Raw genomic sequence first — 22729 nt, 5'->3', positions numbered from 1 at the left:
CATCGACGACGCGCCTATTCACGACATCGAGCTGACCATCGATGACCTGTAACGAAACGTGCCGGAAAGCACGTTTTCGAATCACCCATTCCTGGCAGTGATTGTCTCTTACAGAGATCTCCGTCGCTCTACGACCCTAGTGTACCTATAACAATCGGTTTGGTGAAACTGGATTTCTGGTGGTTTGAAGCCACAGTTAATCTAAAAAGTATCGAGAGAATATCGTTCGTGTCCGTGGTTTTATCAGACACTGAGGTTATCGGTGAAGTTTCAATGGTTGCAAACCTCCTACCCTGAAAAATTAATGCACGCAGAACAACATGGCGAAGAACTCTATTAACTGTCTTATGTATAATCGCACGGTGTTCTATCGCCTAATCTGCACGGATGTATATTTCCAATCATCAAGCCACGGCGCACCTGTTACTTGACGATCGATCGGCAAGAACTTCATCCGTAGAAGAAGAGAAGATCCAAATTTAGGATTATTATTCTTCATAATTGTTGAGCTCACCTGTACAGATCCAGATCGTGCTGTGACGACGGGATACGCGTCGACAATAATAGGTTGTTATATCGGGTACGAATATCACGTGTAGCTGAAGTTCAATTTATCAATCATTTCCATAAAAAACCCTTCAAAACATCTCAACAGCGAACGTGTGAAAAATAAACGCACTACTCAATTATCCGATACGAATTCGAGGAGATTATTTCGCGCCTTATCGTATTCAGAAAAAGCCTTCCACTTGGCGAATTATAGGACAAACAAATTCTATGAAAGTTGTGTCTACTAGTTATTGGCCGTGGACATGTTCTCTGCAGGGACTTCCGCCGCTACTGTGGCAATCGAGGTTTCCAGTTTGGGCACGTGAGGATCCACCAGGTGTCGCTAGTGAAGAGTAGAACGTCAGAACTACTTTTCCAATCGTGAGTTCTACATGTGGCAAGTGAGGATCTACCAGATTCTCATCACTTATAGCAATAGGCCTTCTACGTCCTAATTCTACATTTTAGAATCAACTTCTTTTCTACTCTTAGTTACTTAAATAAAATACCAAACCTATATATACACGGAGAATTACAGAAGGAAATGTGTTGTTTATCGGAGGCTCCGGGAGTATAAAAACCAGGTCATAATTGATCGTAAGCGAACTTATTTTTACAACTTGAAACCGATCTGCTGGGATGTTGTTCATTAGCACTCATACGTTTCGACGGGGATGAAGCTGATTTTATGGTTGCACCGTTTTGAAGTGGCAAACAGCACGACTACTACATCAATTAATTCTAATATAACCGTGAACAAACTGCGCAGCAGCCTCCCAATTCAAATAACGTCAAGTTTGGAAATAAATTGCGATAATAAACTAGGCAGTAATTTATCTAAATGCCGCCAACGTTGCCTGTATAAACACGTTTGATTACTTACAAAACCTTGAAACTTATCATATTTTTATGATCATTTAAAAAGTCAATGACAGATATGCGCCAAGAATCGTGGCAAACGATAACGCGACAAGACTCTGTAGTGTAAAAATAGAATCGTCAGAATTTCAGTTTTAAGAAGTTGCTTTGGGCATCGATTTATTCAATGATTTATTTAAGGACTGTGTTTGAGAATATTCAACTCGAACTTCTGTTTTGTGTACATTATTGAGTGACAAATCGTCTCCGTGTGATCGCAAGTCTCCGTGTGATCGCAAGTCTCCGTGTGATCGCAAGTCTCCGTGTGATCGCAAGTCTCCGTGTGATCGCAAGTCTTTCTGATTATTTATCTATATAATGTGCCGGGTGGTGACGTAGAGAGCAGGTAAAACTATCCGTTTCACAGATTACTTAAAGCAAAGTTTTGTTTGTATTTTGCCATCGCGAATGATAACACTTTAAATCGATCTACTAAACCGGTTCCAGGTTTCTTTATAACTGTAGAGCTGAACTTCTTTTGTTGTATTTCTTGGAAGCTGTTTTTAAGTATTTATTTCTAATTGGGTTTACGTATTTTTAGAGTATAGCTTTGTTTAACGGGTATAAACTATCTGTGTTTAAGCTCTACTCGAAAGCTTGCATTGTTTCTCTCTAAACAAAGAACCGATGATTTGTTATAGGACGATGAATCCAAGGTGAACGACGTTGATAAATGATGCAGTAGAAGAAACCTTTAACAATAGAAAGATGCTTCAATGTTATGCGAGCAATCGTGAGAACCTCGGTTATGACGGGAATACTACTAGCCCTGAAAGACCACTAACAGTGTCAGAGTTAACGTTTAATGTCTAAGAACTTGTTAAAAAACTTGGGATTGTAAACGAAGTTAACGCACTAAATGTAGATCAAGATCCAGTTCCAAAGTTGTGAGTTAAGATCTAACTCAGAGTTAACTTGAAAAAGAACTAATTTTAACTCAGAGTAAACGTCTAACTCACAACTATGGAACTGGATCCGGAACAACCTAATCGTAACGCGGCATTAAGCGGCTGATAAGCGAGTCGAATATTTACAAATTATATACATAATCAAGATAAAAATCAGTTACTCATTATCGATAAGCAAAATCCCTTTAAAAGTGGATCCCGAATTTACACTCTTTTCATTTTGAATATTCATCTAAGCTGAGAATTTTCGAAGCCCTCGCGGAACTATAGTATATAATATAACTTATTGTCACTGGTCACGAGACGCATATATTGTGTACAATGCGATTATGTCCACTGTCTTCCACTGTCCTCTATACCGCTTTATTCATTAATTACTCCAGTTATTAATTATTTTCAGCTGCACCGACATCACAAGCCAGAGAACACAAGGCACTGTGTGTAATCTTCTTACCAACTGCCTTTGATTATTATGACATATGTCGTTAGCACCGTGTGTGCCGTGTGCGCTGTGTGCGCAGCTCCGTGTGCGCGTAAAAATGATGATCGGACGGTGGTGAAGAAATGTATCCCGTTAATTCTAGACCTACTCTTTATATCGCGGCACATACGGTGGTCAGATTTTGTATACAGGGATGCATAGAGTGTGTCTTAAGGGGTTTACATTTTCTAATTTCCAACAGTAAAATACCGAGAGATGGCGTTCTATAACCTAGTGACGTCACGGTATGCATAATGAACTAATAACACAAACAGTCGTTTACTCAAATAACAGCCGAACTTGGCGTAGTACATGTGACTTTTATTTTCATTCAGGGGGGGAGGGGGAGGGGAGGGGGGGATTGTAGTGTTGAGATGACTCGATTCAGATACAAATCGAGATATAACATAGGATTATGAGCGCAATTGAGTTAAGTCTCAATAACATCATATTGTAAACCAAATTACGCCGTGATCAATGATGTAAATGTGTGCTTCCTATAGATAGATAGATACAAGTGATCTGCAATCGAATTCCTGCTATTCTTACATATATAGACTTCGTAATAAGGTTAGTCGATCAGGAACGGGTATTAATCATATTACTAATAAGACATTCCCGCGAGGTGAAATTCAGATTGAGCCGTTCCTGGTCGATTAATTGAGATCTATCGCGTTACGACGTCTCGATTTACGTACAAAGCTCTGTCGTTGAATGTCTCTCCAGCGGAGATTACGCAGACTACGCGCACCACTTTTTTTACGTGTACGACCAATTGATGTTAATTGCATTAATCATCTTTATTGCATATAATTAGGATTAATATTACATCTAGATATATACATTATGGCGTTTATTCGTCAATAATATGGTAACTATACACGATAATAGGTATATTCGCCAAATAACAATTGATGATGAAATGTTGTATAATCACTTACTAGAAATTGCGGGTCCGTCGCTTAAGAATACTAATAAATGAAGATATCATTCACGTATGAACTTCTATTCTTCTATAGCGTCACAAAGAAACCTATGCTAGAACACAATAAGAGATAATGAACCGAATTGGACGTAATAACACGTTACTGGAATAGAAATAGATGCGGACGGACCTAACGCTCTTTTTATCCATCGTCGCAATACATTGAACCTAATTGCGAAAGGAAAAGGCTGTCTATACACGGCAGGAATTCACAAGTCTGACAATTTGATTCTTATGACAAGATATCTACCGCTTTGAGTTAGAAATAATTCTGATCTATGAGTCGGGGTTTTCTACGGGGGCTGAAATATTCGGCATCGTGAAAGGTTTCCTATAAAAGCTTTTTACTCGCTCGAACGAACGGCTTATGCAACAGCGCTTGCTTTGATCTTTGAAAATGAGGAAAAGAAATAACGAACTATTATTATTTCTTCAGTGCTAAAAACAAGTTGACGGTGTAGGCTATGCGTGATTTGAGGATCGGTTATGTCAAGTTGTATTGTTTAGGTTCACCGGCAGCGCCCACGCATTGTTGACTCGAAGGTGAAATATATTAATTCTGCAGATATTTCTCTCTGTCTCAATTCATCATGCAGTAAATAGATGTCATTACGTTGAAGTCGTCATCGTTGACATTGTGATTAATAATCACGTCATGGCCCTGACGGCAGATCCTCGCGCACGCGCGTGTTCGCAGCCGCTGCTGCTGCCGCTGCTGTTGCGTTCGTCAGTACATCGCACACGTTCTGCGCCAGAAGCGTTGCTCTCATGACGTCACTGCTCGCTGAAACGTTCGCTGAGAAAGGCAACAGCTAGTCGCGTCTCGCTGCCGTACAGAATCTCACACTCCGAGACATCGACACCGCTTTTAGGAAAGATTCCAGTAGTTTGAGATCAATACGTGCTTTGCGTTGTTTAGTGGCTTTCAACACCCAAGTGACATATTTGACAGCTAAAAGAACTTTCTGGTCCCGTCGACTCACGCGGATTTTACAGCCGGTTTTATCGATGTTCAACAGGAACCGTCGTCACTTTTTTGAAGTCTCCACCGATGTTCGACGCATGGCTAGTAGAACACTGTCGTCTATTGTGAGATACTTTTACGAATCTCCGCGGAGATACAATTCGCTGTTAACGTAAACTGCAGAAGCAACGACGCTGTGTGTTTTTTTGTGAGCGCGGAAATAACGACATCACCCGTACAAGACACGATATATGCTATAGCTGCCGAGCAGCGGGTGAAATATCGTTAAAAACTAGTTAATCGTCACCGATACTAATCAATGGAAGGCTGGGCGCATTTATAAAATTCAAATACAAGTAAGACCAAGTATATCGTCGCTGTATCATCTAAAGTATATTATTCGAATCAGAAAATAAGAAAACAAAAACAAAAACGATGTCGAATAATTCAAGTGAATATTTTTGTACTTTAAATGTAACGGATAACTGTACGAGAAGAGGTGGTCCCGGAGACGTGAATGTTGTAGTCGATGTAATCGCCACGCTATTACAGATCATTATCTGTATAGCCGGATTGTTCGGTAACGGTTTGGTTATATTCGTTATACTGCGTTACGCAAAAATGAAAACAGTAACGAACATGTACATCTTAAATCTAGCGGTGGCCGATATGTCGTTCTTGATCGGACTGCCGTTACTCATTGTGACGATGTTCAAAAAATATTGGATATTTGGAGTTCACGTGTGTAAAATCTTTCTGATTCTCACCTCGACTAACTGGTTTACTAGCGTTTTCTCATTGGCAGTGATGGGCACCGATAGATACTTAGCCGTTTGTCACCCGATAACGTCGATGCGTTACAGAACACCGCTGATATCGAAGCTCGTTTGTTTAGGCGTATGGACTCTATCGTTACTGGTCATGGTACCGGTGATTCTATACGCGAATTTATATTGGGATCGCGATGGTCTACCACGATGTACGATACTGTGGCCGAGTGGTCAGCCGATACCGCCGGATAAAGCATTCGTCTGGTATACGTTCCTTCTCGCGTTCGCGATACCCGTTTCGTTAATCGTCGTATTCTACAGTCTAGTGTTAGCTAGATTGAAGAGGGTCGGTCCGCACATGAAACAGTCGAAAGAAAAGAAGAAATCGCATCGCAAAGTCACTCGCATGGTCCTAACCGTCATTGCCGTTTATGTAATATGTTGGTTGCCGTTTTGGATATTTCAAGTACATCTGACCTTCCTGAGCAAGGAGAACTCGTCGGCCGAAAAAGGTCGCGCAAAAATCATTATAATGCAATTTCTAACAGTATTTAGTTACGCCAATAGTATGTTAAATCCGATTTTATACGCTTTTCTCAGCGATAACTTTAGAAAGAGTTTTGCCAAAGCCTTTAAATGTTCGGCAGCCGCCGACGTCAATTCGGCGCTGACCGTTGAGACGAGTGTTTTACCGCGGCGCACACAACAGAACTCAAACCGTAGCTGTAACGTTAACGAAATACCGTCGGATGACGACGATATCGATATAGGCAACCACGATAAAATGGAATTGGCGAATTTGAATTCCCGTAGCATCCACTGATGGTAAATGAGTGTAAGAAATATTACAATATGCAGATTTTATCTCATAAAATGTACCTCAGAAACTGACCGCTAAGTGCATTATAAATCGGCTCTGTCCCGATGGGCCGAATAATGATATGTATGGATAGAGACAGCGATTGAATGCTGAGTTGAAGCTGATTGTGTTTGGGTGATGCCACTTGTAGAATCCGACTTGTAAATAATGTATATATAATATACATATATATAATATATATAAATATATGAACAAGACAGGTTGAACCCGTTGTATAAGTACATTCATTCGATGATGATGACGATGAAGACTTTGCTTCGATAGGAAATCATCGATTCCTCAAACGAACTTCGGCGGTAGATGTTTTGTACGCAGAATGGTACGGAAAAAACACCGCTTTATTTCGGAATATTGTCTGATGACGTCTGACGTATGACGTTGAAATATTTGGGATTTAAAAATGCTTTCCCCCAATTCGTTAATCGGAGAACGTTTCGAAAAGTCGTGATATAGTGAATATTGAGCGAAATATCGCGGAAGAGAAACATTGAACGGAGGAACCACAGTTTGTACAGTAGTTAACACACTCGCATACACGGCTAACGGCTGTACATATATTACAAACTAACAATTCCAAAGTTCGTACGAGTTTAAAAACAAACAAACAAACATAAACAATATTTCATAAAGAAACTATTGAAAATGTAAAAAAAAGATGATGAAATATATTGCGTGATAAGCGTAAGTATAAATGCTTCATTATGTACCGTATATACGTGTGTTCAGTTTGCTCGCTGTCGTATGTATTCATTGTTTTAAGGGTTAAATTATATTCGAAAGTTTCAATGGGTTTAATATCATCGTCCATACTCAACACGTTCGATATACAGTATATGATACGTTATGAAATATATGTCGCCTTTCTAAACTGCGTTAGATTAAATCCAAATCATGAATTACCAACGTTATTCGCTTATAGAACTGCATTTGAAGTGGAAAATCTATAAATTGTCGAAGAGCACTTATTTTTCGATTTTGATGATTTTCGCAGATGTTTCTGTTTGTCGGTTAATTCATTGTTATGTTTCTGTTTGTCGGTTAATTCATTGTTCGTTTATCGGAAGCAATTTGTGATTTAGTTACATTATGAACTACGTATATCGCCTACTACAGTCCATGGTTAACTCATCGACTCTAGAACAAATTGCAGTCCGAATACTTATTTTAGGAACGCCTATCGAGGCCGTACCTGTGACGTCATCGTTCTTTTCTCCCAGAGCTAAAGGGTATATGTGTGTGTCCGTCAATAGGGCGTTGACCATTATTATGAAGAGAGTGGGTTTAATCCTCGCAGGATAAAACATGTGTAAAACCCAACGTACGCGATGCAAGGAAACACAGAAACAGGTTAAAGAAACATGTTTCCGAGTGTTTCCCTGAGTCGTGTATACGTCGGGCTCGACGATTGATAGCTACAGGAATAGGCAAAACACGAGCATTGTTTGATTTTAGTATGAATTTGATTTTAAAGAATTAAAATCGTTTCGAAATGGAAGTTGATGGTGGGTCGAATTGGAGCCACGTGTACTTAGATACTTATCGTATACAGTTTTATACGTGGTTTACTGGAGAGATGTTAGAATTATCATCAGCGATCTTATACATTAGACGCGTTTTATGTGATTACAAATCGTTCATTCGCTGCGTCCGGGTTTATCTATAGACACACGTATAGCCAGCTAGACATGACATCATATAACATGGTTTCTTTCCTCAGTAAATATCGATCTGGAAATATTTTACGGCTAATAGCGATCGAATTAACGAACTAGATATCATTTAATCCGTAACATATGTTGCACCCAGACTTACATATACTTCATAAAAAACAGCAGTAAGCACTCGACCGAGGGAACTCGACCGAGACGACGACCGGCTCAGATTCGAATATTAATCGCGCTATGTCTGTAGTGTGTTTGTAAAGAAGACAAACCTGAAATGAAATTCTACTTTTTGTCTGTATTTTCGGAATATATGAATAATGAGTTTATACGTGTATTCGGTTTGTCCGGTCTCGGGGGGACGCGCCGCAATAAATATGTATCCTATGATTGCGGTATAGGTGAGGTTATCGGTTCACTAAAACGAGGAAAACCAAATGGAATCTGTCGCAATCCGTAACTTATGCAGGGAATAGAATTATCATTTAGTTATTTTTTTCGCGTCTTACAATTTTGAATGAATGATTAACAGCAAGCTGTCACCGACATCCTTTGTCGTTTAATGAATTGTTTTTGGTATCTGAATTTCAATTGCAAAAGTTAACTTGCGCATAACCGAACATGTCTCTTTATTTACGTCGATTTCATTATCATTTCATTATACGAGTTTTCGTTTTATGCGAAATCGGAATGAAAATTGATACCCGCTGAAAGACTGTCACAGATCGAATAGCTGGAATGATCAAAAACACCTCGCGGTCTATCCGAACCTAATTTCGTGTCTATGTATATTTTCAATAATCTCGTATCTACTGATTAACTCGCCAAATATTTATCTCAGTGAAATTTAAACATTGGTACCGCCTGGAAAAACCGCGCGGAGCAACCTGTAGGGCAATTGAGCATAAATATTCACTCATGTGTTTAAAGTTCAAGATATCACTGAGAAATGTCTAATCTGCCGAAAGCCTAAAATGCCAGATAGAGAATTCGACTTCAAGTCACTTTCCAATCGAATGCATCATCCAACTGCAGTTTTTTCTTTGTCAAGCATTTTTACTCGCACCACTTAATGCAAATAATGACATTTCGCTCGCGGCTTTCTCATCTATAGAATTAACATCTCTTGACATTTTTATCTGGGTTTCAAAGTAGCTCAGTGTTTCTGTCAGTGGAAAACCATTTGTTCTAGATGTTCCATTGTGAAAGCGTCCAAATCTGCTCTACTTTCTATTTTTAAAAGGAAATGTCTTGAGAAGGTCACAGCGTTATAAAGCGCTTAATGGATGGTTATTGTTTAATTGTTCACTCGGTTAATTCTATTTATTGTTTACTCGTAGGCGCGGTATCGATTTGTCACGATAAAAAAATAATAAATACTGTGGGTCGGGAACATCAAGGCCTGGGCAGGTCAAAATTGGCAAGAACTCGAACACGAGCGCTGTAGGAGCGAGCCGTTCCTAAATCCGGGAGTTTGGGCGTGCAACCCCCGGAAAAGTCAGGTGCCTCAGATGCATATTCCAAGCATATATGGCAGCTTTCGTTTAGGTTCGAATCCCAATGAAAGCGCATGTAAAGCTTGGGACCTCAAAAAATAAGCGGAAGTTAAATTTTTTAGGGATTTCGGTCGCTGCGTTTTAAAGGGATTCAGAGACTAGAGTTAAAGAGGCTGTTACAGATCTCAGTAAGTAAAATCCCATAGTTGATATTAAAGCGTTTGTTGAAAAACCAAAATGATATATTAATGAATTTTAACATCTGCATTATTAGCACTTTAATTGGATTATTCGAATATTCCTGTTTCTGTGATGTTCGATACTGTCACACAACAAACGCTTTCATGTTAACTGTTGGTTTTTACTCGGATTTTCTTTCAATTAAGACCTATAATATTCTTTGATTCGGTGGAAAACGTTATTCGAATCATACAGCAAAAAAAAACATCCGTAGTTCATAAAGTGCGCAAGAATATTTCACAAAAATGAGACTGGATTTATTAGTCTATTATTAACAGCGTTCAACTAATCACATAATTGCCAATATATTAGATAATGTATAAAATGATCAGAGAATGGTCTGCAAGTGATTATAAATAATGGCAGTGTTAGTCGAGGGCCTGTAAATGAATTAATAATATTTCATACTCGATGGATTGTGCCGGCATTTTGCATCTATAGATAATGAGTGCACTAACGTAATTATTGCTTTGTTCCCATAAATAGAATGATATAATGATAAGTGTTGTTTTGACCAGACAGTTTCAATCTAGCATATATAATTAATTCATTTGATGTTATCTTTTTTGGAAAATTGGCACAAAGCTTTGGATAAGTTATGAGGTTGTCAGGAACTTTTACAGAATCACCGTCAATGATAAACCGTCTCAACCAGTTGTTCATACTTCCGATTGTTGCACCCCCCCGCCTTCAAATAAAAGATATCTGAAAATTGATGGATAAATTGAATGACTTTTCAATCATATTCCGATTAATTTCAATTGATTAAAACGTTGTCTCATGGATATCTATATTCACAAACATTTCATGGACAAAAACTAAAAGTGTCAACAGTAGAATAGGTGACGGAGGGACTAAATCAACGATCAGACGATGTTCTTTATGATCGACCTGTCACGTCGTGTCGGTATTTGAAAACTGAAATCAGTGGCAGTGACGCGACGAGTGCGCCGGGCGGGGAGGGGGCGGAGGGGGAGGGGGAGGTGATCAGGAGACGTTTTATTACCGCTGGATAAATCAGTCCTTACCGAGTTTAACAGTGTTAAGACTCATTGTTAGAATTGATGACGGCTTTATTAGTTTAAAGTGGTTTTTTATGTTTGTATTTCGATGTTAATACCCGAGTCTAAAATTGCATTAACAGTTGAAGATATATTGGAGACGTGAACGACGCGGAAACAGCGACGGAGAGGATGGTTGCATTATTAATACCTGCGCCTGCTCGACGTATTTATTCTATCCGGCTAAAAATGACTGGTTGTGTAAACAGCTCGTTTCCTTAAGTAATAAAATCACTGATTGGAAAAGCTAAAATAAACCATTAGACATCGCTTTATCCGGATACGTCAAATTTTAGAAAAGCTGCTCGTGCAAATAGACAATAATTTATCATTAGCGGAAAATTCTGATGTTTTGCGACGGGAATTCGATTGAACCGGTTGACAAAACACTTCAGCAGTCTCTCACTCGAGCTGGACGTGAGTGCTTATTCACGAGCCCATCGTTCCGTGACGTAACTGTTCGTGTAATCGCTTTTGTTTGTATTAAAACAAACCGCATCAGCCCGACTCGACGGGTTTTTTTATCTACACCGATTCAGGATTTAATGACGGCTCAACTCAGATTCCGATCGAAAAGACACTAAGCTGTGTTCAAATGGGGTACCCGCAGTGCTACTGTGGCAATCGAGGATTCCACGTATGGCAGGCGAGGATCCGAAATGAAAGAAGAATAAAAGAATTGTATATTTGGTGAGTCTTGTGCTGAGTATATTGATACAGGAGTCTAAAATTTCGTTCAGAGTTCATCGAAAATGAACTAATGTTGACGACGAAAAGCCTACTGCTCGTCACGCCATCTGGCGAGTTAGCTGGATTTGCGGGTACCCCATTGATGCAAAGCTAATTGGATTCGCACATCATTCCATCTAACCGCGGCCTTGTGCTTACTGAAAATCGATTCAATTGCGGATAAATTGACCCAAATCGGGTTGAAATTGACCTGCGCTGGAATCAGATTGACGGTTGCTTCAAATCGACCCTGCTTTCAATAACCAGGCAGACACAGAGCGTCAGCTCAATAGATTCTCATCGTAAATAACTAGATATTTTAATTGAGGGGATCATGCGCAGATAATTTTCCTATTTCCAGTGAAGCCGTTAATTCAAACAGTGATGGAAAAACCATCAGAAAATGATTTAATTGACGTGAATAATTCACAAATTGAACCAATAAAATCAGAATGTCTCAAGCCCATTACAGAAAGAGAGAGAGAAAGAGAGAAAGAGAGGGAGAGAGAGAGAGAGAGTGAGGGGAGAGTGAGAGTGAGAGAGTGAGGGAGAGAGAGAGGGTGAGAGTGAGAGTGAGGGAGAGAGAGGGTGAGAGTGAGAGAGTGAGGGGGAGAGTGAGAGTGAGAGAGTGAGGGAGAGAGAGAGAGAGGGGGAGAAAGAGAGTGAGAGAGTGAAAGTGAGATGAAGAGGGAGAGTGAGAGGGTGAGTGAGAGAATGAGAGGGTGAGAGTGAGAGGATGAGAGTGAGGGAGGGAGAGAGAGAGAGTGAGGGTGAGAAAGTGAGAGTGAGAGTGAGAGTGAGGGAGAGAGTGAGGGAGAGAGTGAGAGAGAGTGAGAGGGAGATAGTGAGAGAGAGTGAGAGGGGGAGAGAGAGAGTGAGGGAGAGAGAGAGAGAGAGAGAGTGAGGGAGATAGTGAGAGAGAGTGAGAGAGTGAGGGAGATAGTGAGAGAGAGTGAGAGGGAGAGAGAGAGAGTGAGGGAGATAGTGAGAGAGAGTGAGAGGGAGAGAGAGAGAGTGAGGGAGAGAGTGAGAGAGAGAGAGAGTGAGGGAGAGAGTGAGAGGGAGAGAGAGAGAGTGAGGGAGATAGTGAGAGAGAGAGTGAGGGAGAGAGTGAGAGAGAGTGAGAGGGAGAGTGAGAGAGAGAGTGAGAGTGAGGGAGAGAGTGAGAGTGAGAGTGAGAGAGAGAGAGAGAGTGAGAGAGAGTGAGAGTGAGAGAGAGAGAGTGAGAGTGAGAGAGAGAGTGAGAGTGAGAGAGAGAGAGAGAGAGAGTGAGGGAGAGAGAGAGAAAGGGAGAGAGAGTGAGAGTGAGAGAGAGAGAGAGAGAGAGAGTGAGGGAGAGAGAGAGAAAGGGAGAGACTCCACGATTCTCTATTTAATAGAAGCGTCTATTACTTGATTTGATGGCATTGAATACAGTAAAATCTACTTGCAGTAATGGCTTAAACTGCTCTGTCTAAGTTTCCACGGGGATTTTCACGGATTAGGATGTAATGCACACAGCTACTTTGCGTCGTAGGATGGTTGGTCATCGTAACGCGATCTTCATCTTCATGGTTTATATACATACATATATATATATATATATATATATATATATATATATATATATATATATATATATATATATATATATATATATATATATATATATATATATATATGACAACATTCGATCAATCTCGTTTCTGAAAGTGCAATTGAATAATTCCTCAATAAACGCGGCAACCTGTTTGAGACTGATGGTTCTATGATTCGAGTGGCTAGAGGCACGATAGAAAATCGTTTTATATTGTTTATCGTGCCTCTAATCGTATAGAAAAATACTTTAGTAAGACCCGAATAGAATAGCCGCCATAGAATGCGATTTATCAAGTCGTCGCTGACTTTTCGAGATGGTGTAAAACGCATTCCTGCCGCTTACCGTTTCACTTTTCTCACGATATCTACGGCGATCAGGTGATCAGTAATTTATGGCAAGCCGGAACCAGCCGGGTCCTGATCTGTTCGTTAAACAACTTTCGTTCGATCGGTATTTTTTCTCGCTACACAACAAGGTAAATCAATCACTTACAGGTTGTCGGTTGTGTTGGCGAAGCGCGTGGGAAGCTGTAACCGAGTTTTTAACCTTCGAACACCGATACAAAAAATGTCTCATCGATACAGGTGTTTTACTAATAAATAGAATATATAATCCTCGTAATAGTTTTAAGATGGGATTATCCTAATCCACAGTGCCGAAAGCGTCGTGTATATCAGTATAGTATATAATCGCTATGGCGATAGAACGTGTGCCTTTTTAAAAGATCGGGAAATTTTTCGCAAGCGTTTTGTGCCGTTCGTCTCAAGAGATTTAACTTTATTCTCAATAACGTTTAGCCCTGGGTCCAGTTCCACAGTTCTGAGTTAAGATTTGACTCTGAGTTAACTCATTGAAAATGAACTAACTTTAACTCAGAGTTAACTCTAACTCATGACTGTGGAACTGTGTTCTGGAGACCGTGTAGAATAGAAAATGCATAGACAGGATATCTTATTTTCGGCGCCTTCTCTGTTGTTAATTTGGTCGGAAATCGCCCACGGGTCCAATTCAATCTCTGATTCACTTATCTTAATTCTAGAATCGAACGTTTTTACTGTATTCAGATAATCTCATAGTTTGAATCACTTTATTTCCTCTATATTGAGACTTAAATAGATACCATACCCTCGTGATAAACAGGACACCAACAATCATTATGCGAAATGAGAATCTTGTAGATAGCAGCCGTCTCTATTTCTGAAGGAACTGTCAACTGTTTAGACCTACGTAACTCCCGGATATTGTTACCGCAAACCCATCATCAAATATCGTAGTATAAGCGGTAACATTATAACCTAGTGAAGATTCTCTCTCCAACTAATGACAAAATGAACTAATACGCAATGATAATTGTTAACCGTCTTACATTTGATAACAGACAACGCCCTTAGGATAATTGCGCCCTTAGGATAATTGAACATTGGAAAGAGGTAAACACTAATCAACTTCCACAAGTATTATCATTGGCTTCTATGTAATATAATGGTTATTAACTTGTTTGAAAATATCTATCTTCCGATTTCTGTTGGAGTTTTTAAGGCACATCACCAAATTGTTATCATTACATCGAATGAAATGGTGGATATTTTTATTCCTAACTTTCCCAGGGGTTGACACGTGTCATATACTAGGATGATGATATGCGCGTATAGAAAAATCGTATCCCAACTGGAAAGTGCGCGGAAAATATGCGTAAAGCAACGTACGCGTGTAGCCATAAAGAGAGACGGACGAAGGCGACGATAAAATAACACATTCATGAACACTCGTGAGACGCACGGAATCAGACTCTTATACGTTACACGTATAAATATTTCATCATTTAATATCCTAGGTTTGTGTCGCGCATCTACAAACGAGTTTTGATGATGTGAAAGCTCCCAGAATCACGCTGACCGTCGCACGAGAAACTTCATATCCTCATTTACGTATTTATAAGTCGGTCGTAGTTCGGGGTCGGTTAGTTTTAAGTTGTCTTCGATGTATAAATCTATCCATGATTACGTAAGCTCTATACTGTACTAAAGGTCGCGCTATATTTATCGATCGGTACTGAATCACTGAATGTTCTTAGATAATTGTGTTAGTCTTTCTAATTAAATACGTATACTGTGTGTTGAATTGAAGTAACGAGACGATTGTTATCGTGGGTCTTGTCTTGTCGCGTGTATCTGCGGTACATGTCAAATAACTCAGTTCTTACACGAACGCTGCTGTTGAGTTCTTCTTCCACTTAACTTCGAATGATTATTTAAGAAGATTTCTTCCTTTTTTTCATAAGCACGACGCAATTTTCAGATACGTCATTTCCTTATCTCAATACGAACCACACACGCACATATATCAGACGTCTCTGGATGGGTCCCCCGCGCACCTTTGCTCGGGCTAACATTTCTAAAACCTTTTGTATACAAAATGATGTGGCACGAATCCGCACGGAACTGGTTTCATAAAAGCCCGGAGCTATAGACGTCGTGATAAGCCTTTATACGACGGAAATGTGGTCTGGAATTACCACGGCATCTTTTCACATGTCTTCACAATACTGAATTATTAGCATCATTAATCATGAACACTGTAGCCTGGTGCTCAATAAGTACTAACATGATCTACAGCAGTATCCTCAGGAATTTTTACGAGTCTCGCCATAAAATACACCTACAATTATGGTGCTATAAATACCACTCTCCTTCACAAGACGGCGCTCAATTGAAAATGGACGTCTTTCTTTTTTCTGAATTGACCGTGTGTGCTTTGTTGTGCTGTGCATGTTACAAATAGGTTTTTGTTGGTTTTAGGCAGGGATACAATAACAATCTACACATTTACATCAATATCGGATATTGACCTGTAACCTGCACACTCTCGACCTGTCTGGACTACTCCCGTCAGATAGTTACTGCCGGGATTCCCTCAGACATGCTATTCTCTATCATCTTCACCTTCTAATATTCGCACTCTCCCCGTGTGTCCAGAACTGAACATTTTATTTGAAAATGGACTACAAACACCGAGCATCCGATATTCTATGAGCACGCTCTCAGAAACTGATCATTCACACTATAGATCATTCACACTATACACTGGTGAATGTCCGAGTGTAAGGTTGAAGGCTTCACATTGATACGTTAAGAGTTCAGATATAAACTGTGTATGATTTATTATAGGCTCATCTTAATTGGCTGTGAATAAACACAAAGTATATTTTTGTATCGTTCTTTACGTGTCGCACGATTTTAAGCCGTCATCATCTGTTGTCGATAAAGTGAATTGGTCGCATGTGTTGGTTTTTATTTTTTATTTCTCGTGCATATAATAATACAGTAGTAACATACGGAACTCATGTTTCATTGTCCTTAGAATAACCTTTTACCAATTGTACCAACCGTTCGCTAATCGACGGTAAAACGCTGATACCGGATTTACGGAAGAAGCTTATAAGAGGACGGAGAAAATGACGTTAATTTTCCCTGGCGTCGTCTTTACGGTCTTCGCAGTATTTGTCTCGGTTGTGTAAGGTATCGCAGGTATTCAGCAGCGCCTTGACCGAACATCTTGGGCGGTTCGTCTTGAGAAAAATGGAGCGTATAGGTAAAGAGCAAAAGCCAACTTAAGATAAATTTGAAATTGGTAAAAAGTACTTTATATTTACCAATGATTGCGCCTTTAATTGTGGTTAACGGGATGGCGTGTCGTGAACCGCTCAAAAAAGAGGGACTTGGACGTTTTTTTCGGAGTTGGGTTATAGTCAGATGGAAGCCCTGTGTACGCCGTTAAAATTACCGATTTTAAACTCTGATGATGAATCCCGTTTACTCAAATGTTAAATTGACTCGACCATATTCGAGTTACTTTACAATTTACATTCGAATATCGCGTTACTACCGATAGTGTTTACATTAAACACTACATCGATTTGTCGTGCATTTTGCGCCAGTGAATTCGAGCGCTCTGATGGAGTCGCGTACAACACGGGTCCATCTACTCCGACTGGTTCAACCATTTAATATCACTGATGATCATCATCACCACCTTAAACATGATACGAATAAACTTAGATGATGTTTTTAAAACTCTCCAGCACAGAGCTGCAGATTGTACCGTCGTCGTCACAACCGCAATGTAAGCAACGTGCGAATTGAGTTCATCCTTATATTAAGATATTGCATTAGAAATAAGTGATTTCCACTGAATGATTCTGTGGGTTTTTCATTTGAAATTCACGGATGATCGGCGTCAAAGATTTGTCGATTTTGGGAGATCCTACTTTAATGTAGGTTATAATGATTCGTTAGATTGTTCGAACGCAGATTACTGGTGCATGACGTCACAACATAATATCTGAGTTTACTACTTGACACATGCACTGCATTTATCCTAGGCGTGGCGTACTAGACCTGGTCTGATGGTCATGAATGTATCAATTGGATGTTGAGACCAAACCCGTTTGGCACATCACAATATCAGTACATGTATATTCCTAACTTCGGGCGTTGTGTATCACGACACGATGGATATAGTAATAGTGGCACCATTTCCACTGAGCTACAATGTTCAAATATTATCACCCTCAGTCTATTCTAACCAGGTATCAGTCATCTCTCCCTGGGGAGAGGTAACAGCCGAGCAGCTGCTAAGCGCTATGGCATCATCGATCAGACCAGGCACCTATTTACTCCTGGATGAGGATAAGTGTCGTGCCCGGGGACGCTATATCGGTAAGGCACAGGGTTCGAATCCACGACCTGGCTTGTCAGAGTTGAACGCTCTAACCACTCGCCAATACCACTCCTCTTGACGAAGACCGTCATAGTGTAACAGTGATATATTTCTCGTCACGGAGGCGGATGGATCTGGCTTTAGATTAAGAGTAATGAATTCTTGTCGTGGTGATTTAAAGTATGGTAATCGCTCGCACTGGTCACAGTGCCTTCAGCACGGCCGTAGTGAGTGAGCAGCTACAGAAAATAATTCGGGACCCGAGACCACCGAGCCAATACCATATCCATACTTAGGTTTTTTGTTATCTGTTGTTAATTCATCTCTGCTTACACAATCCACTCCTCGATATCCAGACCAGTGTCAATAGTACAACGAATCTCTGTGTCATCAGATCGGTCACAAAGTAAGAGTTGATGAATTAAAACCGTCACTCTGCAGTAGTTTCTGTCTCCAGTGTATTACATTAGAAGGACAGCGATGTAGAATTACATGCGTCCGATCTTCAGTTAAAAGCCAATCAATTCTCTTGATATCAATTTCATTCATCGAACAAGTGGCCTAAATGTCAAGAACAAGCATATTTATACTCGTATATATCAAGAACAGAAAAGCTGTAATGCATTGCGTAATTTCACCACTCTCCTGCAGGGTGAGGGTTTAGGGGTCAGGGGTGATATCTCAGTAATGTTGTAGGCATTTGTTGTTTTATCGATTGCACGGACCCCTGTTCACCTGAGTTAGAATTTGACTTTAAACATCGGAGATGAAACCATTTTCACCAGAAGGCGTAGAAATCTAAAACTGTCAATGGAAATGGTTGAAAATTTTATCGCATTTCCTTTTTATCTATGATCAGGAGCGCGTAAATAAAGTATTTAACCTGGTCTCGGCAGCCAGTGCTACGTAACATTAGTTTTTGATTTTTATTTCGCTTGCCTATTCGCGTACGCCGTTATAATCGCTGTATTGTCAAAGCGAGGTTCGTGTTGAGTTATTGATATCCTGCTGCTGAAAACGTGGTTAATGGATTCCTCAAGGTAAATGTCAGCACAGACGACTTGCTCGCTCCTCAGATATCTCTCTCTATCTCTCTCCTTCTCTCTATCTATCTCTATCACTCTCTCTCCTTCTCTCTCTCTCTCTCTCTCTCTATCACTCTCTCTCCTTCTCTCTCTCTTTCTTTCTCTTCGATCTTTATTATCTTTTGACACCGCAGTTGAAAACACGCGAATCTTATTCAGTAAGCGATGTTAGAGCATTTTACTATAGAACACGGCGACCGAATGGGAGCAACTTTTAATTTGTATCGATATTCGGGAAGTAAATCGTCCATTGATTGAGTTATATACTAAATCAGTTTCTAGACCCGTTGATAAGTTCAATGTCCTGATTAACTGCGGCACTAGACGTATACATTAGAACCATATGCTTAAATGAGCTCGTGACTGGTTTCCAGTTTTAAATTATCAATTGAACTGTGTAAGGATGGTTATATAAAAGCTAGACGATTTTGTGTAGAACCAAAATGAGCTAAGACTGGGTCTAACGTTGTTGGATTAGTTAGATTGGCAGCAACAAGAATAATCATTACAGGTCTTGAGTTGTTAGATTGGCTATAAAAACGGAATAAACTTTAGGCTGGTCTCGAGACTATAGGATCAGATTTGCTAAGACAAACGTTTAATGTAAGACTCTGAACACATAACATACGCGCCAAACGCCATTGATTGCACCATTTTAAAATATTTGACTTGAAACGGTTGGAAACAGTTGGAACCACGTCGTGATTCGTAATTGAGCGTCGTCAAACACGATATGAAAATGCATTATTATAGTATACTAATTAAATCTAGTTTATTTTGAGTGTTATTGCCGTGAATAGAGGGAAATAGTCACTAATAACTGTATATACAAATCACCTGTACACGTATACAACAAGTATCAATATTCACGAGGTTTCACAGTTAACTTCATTTGCTTCGTCGTTGCCTCCTACTTCACTTTTTCTTCAATTCCTTATCTTTCCCTCGCGGCTCGCTGACCTTGACATTGATCGTCTTTTACGCGAGATCGGCGACCAGAAATTGGTGACGATAAATTGAATTTAGACAGACGCGGCAGTTTGCCGTATGCCACTCACCTCTCACTCATTTGTTTCACGCGATTGGTATACAATGACCTTTGCGCGAGAATTTCCCGGATGGTTTGGCTCTTAAAAAAAAGATGGCTCAGATTATAGATCTGAGCAAATTGACGAGCGACGATTCCATCAGTCTGGTCGGCGCTATATCAATGTCTAAGCAATAGTAATGTGTTACTCAATACTCGTCGCCGTTGCATAGAAAATGATGTTAACGAACTTTGACAGAAAACTGTTTAAATTCAATAATGCGCGATCGCGTTCGAGATGTTTATACCACGAGCTAATACCCGATAGTAAATTAGCACCGGGAAAAGAACTGATTGAAGATATAATAACCGTTGCCGCTTTGATTCCAACTGCTTCGATCAATTTACAAAACAAATCAACGTCGCGAATTGATGGAAAACATATTGAAACTGACGACGACTTTCATTTCCCGCGATCGATTGAGAAAAGGGCGAATCTATTCATAAAGCGAAGAAGTCTTCCTCGACCCACTGAGCTCATTATCACTTCCGAAACCTCTTTTTCTCACCAACTCACTGAGCGCCACTCAGCACGATCGATTTCTATTCTATATTTGCGCTACTCCGGAGGAGGGTCGGCCTGGGTTTAAATTACGGAGCGTAAAATTCTACCACAGCCCGGGTTCGAACCCACATTCACGGGATATCATTTAAGCTCGTTCAAGCAAGGCTGACTATAGCATCGGCCACTTTTACCTAATCACGCAAATATACATGAGCAAATACAAATAATTCGGTCTCTGAGAAGAGTTTAGTGTTTACAGTGTTCAGACTTATGTTATCTTTGGTTGCAGAATGTGGTTTGATCGTCTGGTAGTGTGAGTGATGTACGTATGCTATACCAACACTAGATCGATATTTCCCTTATCAATAATCAGATAAAACTTTGATGAATCCGTACGGTGTCGTAAGCAGCAATAATAGGAATTCGAAACGTCGTCGAGAGAATGTCAGAATTCAAGGCGCATCTTCGCCAGTATTCCACACTGCTGTATATCATCGATACTGAACTCTCTATTGAATTCTACTCGTTCTATTGACAATATCTACAGATATAATATACGTATTGTATTCTTACCGAATCCGGAATTGATGATGTATCATTTGACGTCTAAACTTGTTAATCGTTAATGTAGCTATGATTGTAAATTATCTGTTCTGAAAACACAGTAATCAACAATGGACAGTTTATACATGTATATCATAGCTGTTAGTTTTACACGTGAACATTGCAGAAATACATCAACATTTTACAATTATATTCTAGTATTCAATATTTGTCTCCGATACATCGAGTTTTCGGATCCGTTGCAGAAAATGAAGCTAAAACGCAATGTAGTTTACGTATTTTCTGACGTTTTCTGACGATAAATCTTCCAAATTATATTCAAACTCGATGTTCAATCCGGCCTGTATATCCGCAGGAGCCTCGCTGGATTTAGTTAATACGTTTTTTTTTACAAATTCATGTTCTGGTGAAGGCGAGCGAGCGAGTTGTAACGTAATTGATATTCGCGAGGGTAATTTCATACTTGGTCGGGTACACGATAGCGAGTGTCTTCATTAATACAATCATATCGAAATTCTGCAGGATATGTTCCTATTATCAGTGGATTTGTCTCGGGATATTCCTAGCAGACGTAAACATAATAAAAACGAGCTGAATTAATGTCGCGGATCGCGATGTCAAATAAACGTGATTAAACGATGACATGTTTTTGACACGGGATTCTATCAAAATACAGTAGAACTCAGTAGTCTCTATAACCGAAGATCTGTATTGACATTATGTACGGTCGTTAGAAATCTTGTTTTCGCGACTTCAAGGGCATCGTGGCACTCGTGTGTGGCACATTACTCAACTTTACAACATTCTGTTTCTTTTTTTGAAAATCTAAGGGTAACGCGTAACACTGCTTTACAATGTCAAATTGAAGTACAAATTAATTTCACGGAAAGTAAATGACGGCTTCTATACAGAGATTGAGAGAGGTATTGTTACGACACTCGTGACGTCACATCCGAATTGATTTTTGATTTTTCAATTACCGGAAGTAGTTAACAAAGTTTGCCACTTGATGAATAAATTTCGCTTTTAAATTCTGTATATAATGGGTTTTACAATGACTATAAGTCGTGCGCGTCGGGGTGTACCGGGTCTTGGGAGTTTCATCGCAGTCACAAGGTTGTTAATGTCAAATCATTTTCTCTGAAATCTTTCTAATAAACATCGTTAGTTCGTTGTTACTTGTGTCAGTAATTTTCGGAGACGCGTATATTGCATAAAACAATTAGAATCGCTCTATCGCTTTGAAAGCTGTCTCCGTTTGATGGCATCAGTCGATAAACGAAGTCGTTGTTTATGGGATATTTATTCGAGGCCCGGTTCGTGCTGAACATCAATAAAATGACGATTTAAAGGGGCCATTTTTCGTTTGAGATGAATGACAGTAGAACGGAGATCTACTTTGTGCAATTTACGGTTTTTTAGTGTTATCTACATTTTTATTACGAATATCCGGCGTACAATAGCACGAATATTCCGAATGAAAAAGTTCGATTCTAAAAATTGCAAAAACTGTCTTAGTAAGAAGAGGCTGTTGTTTAAGTACTTGAT

General features: G+C 39.7%; 1 protein-coding gene across 1 annotated transcript; it reads left to right on the top strand.

Moving 5' to 3' along the window:
- Positions 1–4695: 4695 nt before the first annotated feature.
- On the top strand, positions 4696–20998 carry LOC141903450 (somatostatin receptor type 2-like). The gene is made up of 2 exons (XM_074791567.1): positions 4696–7136; positions 20907–20998. The coding sequence occupies exon 1, from the start codon at positions 5241–5243 to the stop codon at positions 6396–6398; it is 1158 nt and encodes a 385-aa protein (XP_074647668.1). The 5' UTR covers positions 4696–5240; the 3' UTR covers positions 6399–7136; positions 20907–20998.
- The last annotated feature ends 1731 nt before the right edge of the window (positions 20999–22729 follow it).

This window comes from Tubulanus polymorphus, chromosome 4 (assembly GCF_964204645.1).
Source record: "Tubulanus polymorphus chromosome 4, tnTubPoly1.2, whole genome shotgun sequence".
Lineage (NCBI taxonomy): Eukaryota > Metazoa > Nemertea > Palaeonemertea > Tubulaniformes > Tubulanidae > Tubulanus > Tubulanus polymorphus.
The sequence above is the reverse complement of the archived record's forward strand: the minus strand, read 5'-3'. Positions and strand labels throughout refer to the sequence as shown.